Source organism: Phaethon lepturus, unplaced genomic scaffold (assembly GCF_000687285.1).
Source record: "Phaethon lepturus isolate BGI_N335 unplaced genomic scaffold, ASM68728v1 scaffold26886, whole genome shotgun sequence".
In the NCBI taxonomy this organism is placed as follows: Eukaryota; Metazoa; Chordata; class Aves; order Phaethontiformes; family Phaethontidae; genus Phaethon; species Phaethon lepturus.
The window spans coordinates 358-2251 of NW_010546077.1; the positions used below are offsets into that span (position 1 = coordinate 358).

A 1894-nucleotide genomic window follows, 5' to 3' on the forward strand; every position below is an offset into this window, starting at 1 on the left:
AGGGTTGGTGAAGTTGGTGGGCTGTGGAGAGGGGGAAGCAGGTGGGAGGGGGCATGGACACCTCCCTCCCTGGCAGAGTGGTCCACAGAGGTGTCCTTTCCCCTAGGGTGCCTCGGCAAGAGCCCATACCAGCCACAACCTCCTCCCGGTACACCACCGCTAACCCTGAGGCTGTCGCCGTCCCTCCCCACAGCCTCCACCCCCGAAGCCTCTGCAGCCCTTTGGAGCCCCCCAGCCTCAACACAGAGAGCAGCCCCAGGGAGCCCTGACCCTGAAGCAGCAACATGCCCCCTGCCTCGGCACGCACCCCCTCTGCGTCCCCCACTTCAGGCTGGACCCTGCACAACTCACAGCCCCTCTGTGCCACGGTGGGCCCACTCCTCACCTTGTCAGGGTCCAGGGTGAAGTCTGCATCCAGCAGCTCCCCCACATCGTCATCGGGCTCCCCTTCGTACATTTTGTAGGTGGGGTTCCCGATCTCCACGTTCATGGCACCATTCGTCATTCGCTGGTGCTGGAAGCCCTTGGCGCTGGGGAGGGTGAGACAGGGGGTCAGTGCCAGCAACATGGGGTGCAGCGAATGGGGCCCCCATGCCACCACCGGTCCTGCTTGTTTGTCCCACACCATTGAGGCTTTCAAGCCCTGCAAGGAGGGTTTCTGTCCTGGCTGGGTAATGCTCCTTCCCAGGCCCCAAGAGCCCAGACTCACCCTTTAATCCTCCACTTGTACCAGACAAAAGCCACCACGGTGAGGAGGATGAGCAGCAACAGGATAGGGATGACAATGGAGGCCGTTCCTGCAGGACAAGAGGTGCAGATACAGTCAGAGCGTGTACGGGGGCCAGTGACCGCATGCCCTGGGCAGTAGCAGGTCCAGCAGCCTGGGTTGGCGTTGCCTGCAGGAAAGGACCTGCCCCCTCTCCACCTGAGAACAGGGTTCAGGAGTTGCATGGGGGCACCAGGCAACCCTGGCTTCACAGGCACATAGTGGCCCCGATGCCCCCAGTTTGGTGTCCGGCCTCATGGCGCTGCCTGGGGTGGCGACTACCCAATACGTACGGTTGCTCTGCTGCTCGCTGACAATAAAGTCCTCACAGCGTGTCCCCGTCATCCCCACCGGGCACCTAAGAACACAGGGAGAGCACTGGGGTTAGCAGGGACAGGACAGCATGCAGGGAGGAGGGGGGAGAGGTGGGGCACAGATCTGGGGGCCAGAAGGGGCACACAGGTTGGGGTCTGTCAGTCATGTGCTCCCTCTGCTTGGGGAGGCAAGCAGCCTGCCCATAGCCCCCCCCCGCCTTGTGCCCAGTGCTGCTTACAGGCACTCGGGCAGCTGCGTCTTGTCACTGATGGAGCAGGTACCGCCGTGCAGGCAGTAGTTGTCGCAGGTCAGGCAGCTGGGTGCAATCTTGCCGTCGGGGCAGCTGTGGGGCAGAGGATCAGGCACACGTGTATACCCAGCCTGCACCGTGCCCCACCACCCAGGAATCTGTTTGCTGGAGGCTGTTAGCTCATGCATGGCGCATGGCTCATGGCTGCACCGTGCGGACAGCTGCTGGGACATCAAGATGTGCTTGGGGGATAGACACCTCCATCGCCTCCTCCAAGGGCCCTGAGGTCTCCCAGATTTCTTAGCTGCCCAAATTACTGACCCAGCATTTCTCAGCTGTGGCCAATCCCCAATGATCCAGCCACAGGGACACATTTTTTTTTTCTTGGGTCCTTGTGCCACCATCCCCTTTTCCTCCCTTGAGTTCGATGCCCCCAGTACCTACATGCAGGAGACTTCTCCACTCTGCTTGTTGATGCTGCACTTGCCCTCCTGGCACCGGGAGCACTTGTTGTCCTGGCACTGTGTGCCCTCGAACTGTGGAGGGGCGGGGCACTGCTTGGG

The 1894-nt window shown here is 61.6% G+C and overlaps 1 protein-coding gene across 1 annotated transcript in view; it reads right to left on the reverse strand.

The window, feature by feature from the left end:
• Window positions 1-3: 3 nt before the first annotated feature.
• Window positions 4-1894, reverse strand: part of LRP1 (low density lipoprotein receptor-related protein 1) — a gene marked incomplete at both ends in the record, with an annotated part of 35593 nt that continues 33702 nt past the window's right edge. Inside the window, 6 exons of the mRNA XM_010289186.1 lie at window positions 4-21; window positions 386-530; window positions 710-797; window positions 1060-1124; window positions 1320-1424; window positions 1776-1885. Of these exons, the coding sequence (XP_010287488.1) occupies window positions 4-21; window positions 386-530; window positions 710-797; window positions 1060-1124; window positions 1320-1424; window positions 1776-1885 (531 nt within the window). The remainder of the gene's footprint in view (window positions 22-385; window positions 531-709; window positions 798-1059; window positions 1125-1319; window positions 1425-1775; window positions 1886-1894) is intronic.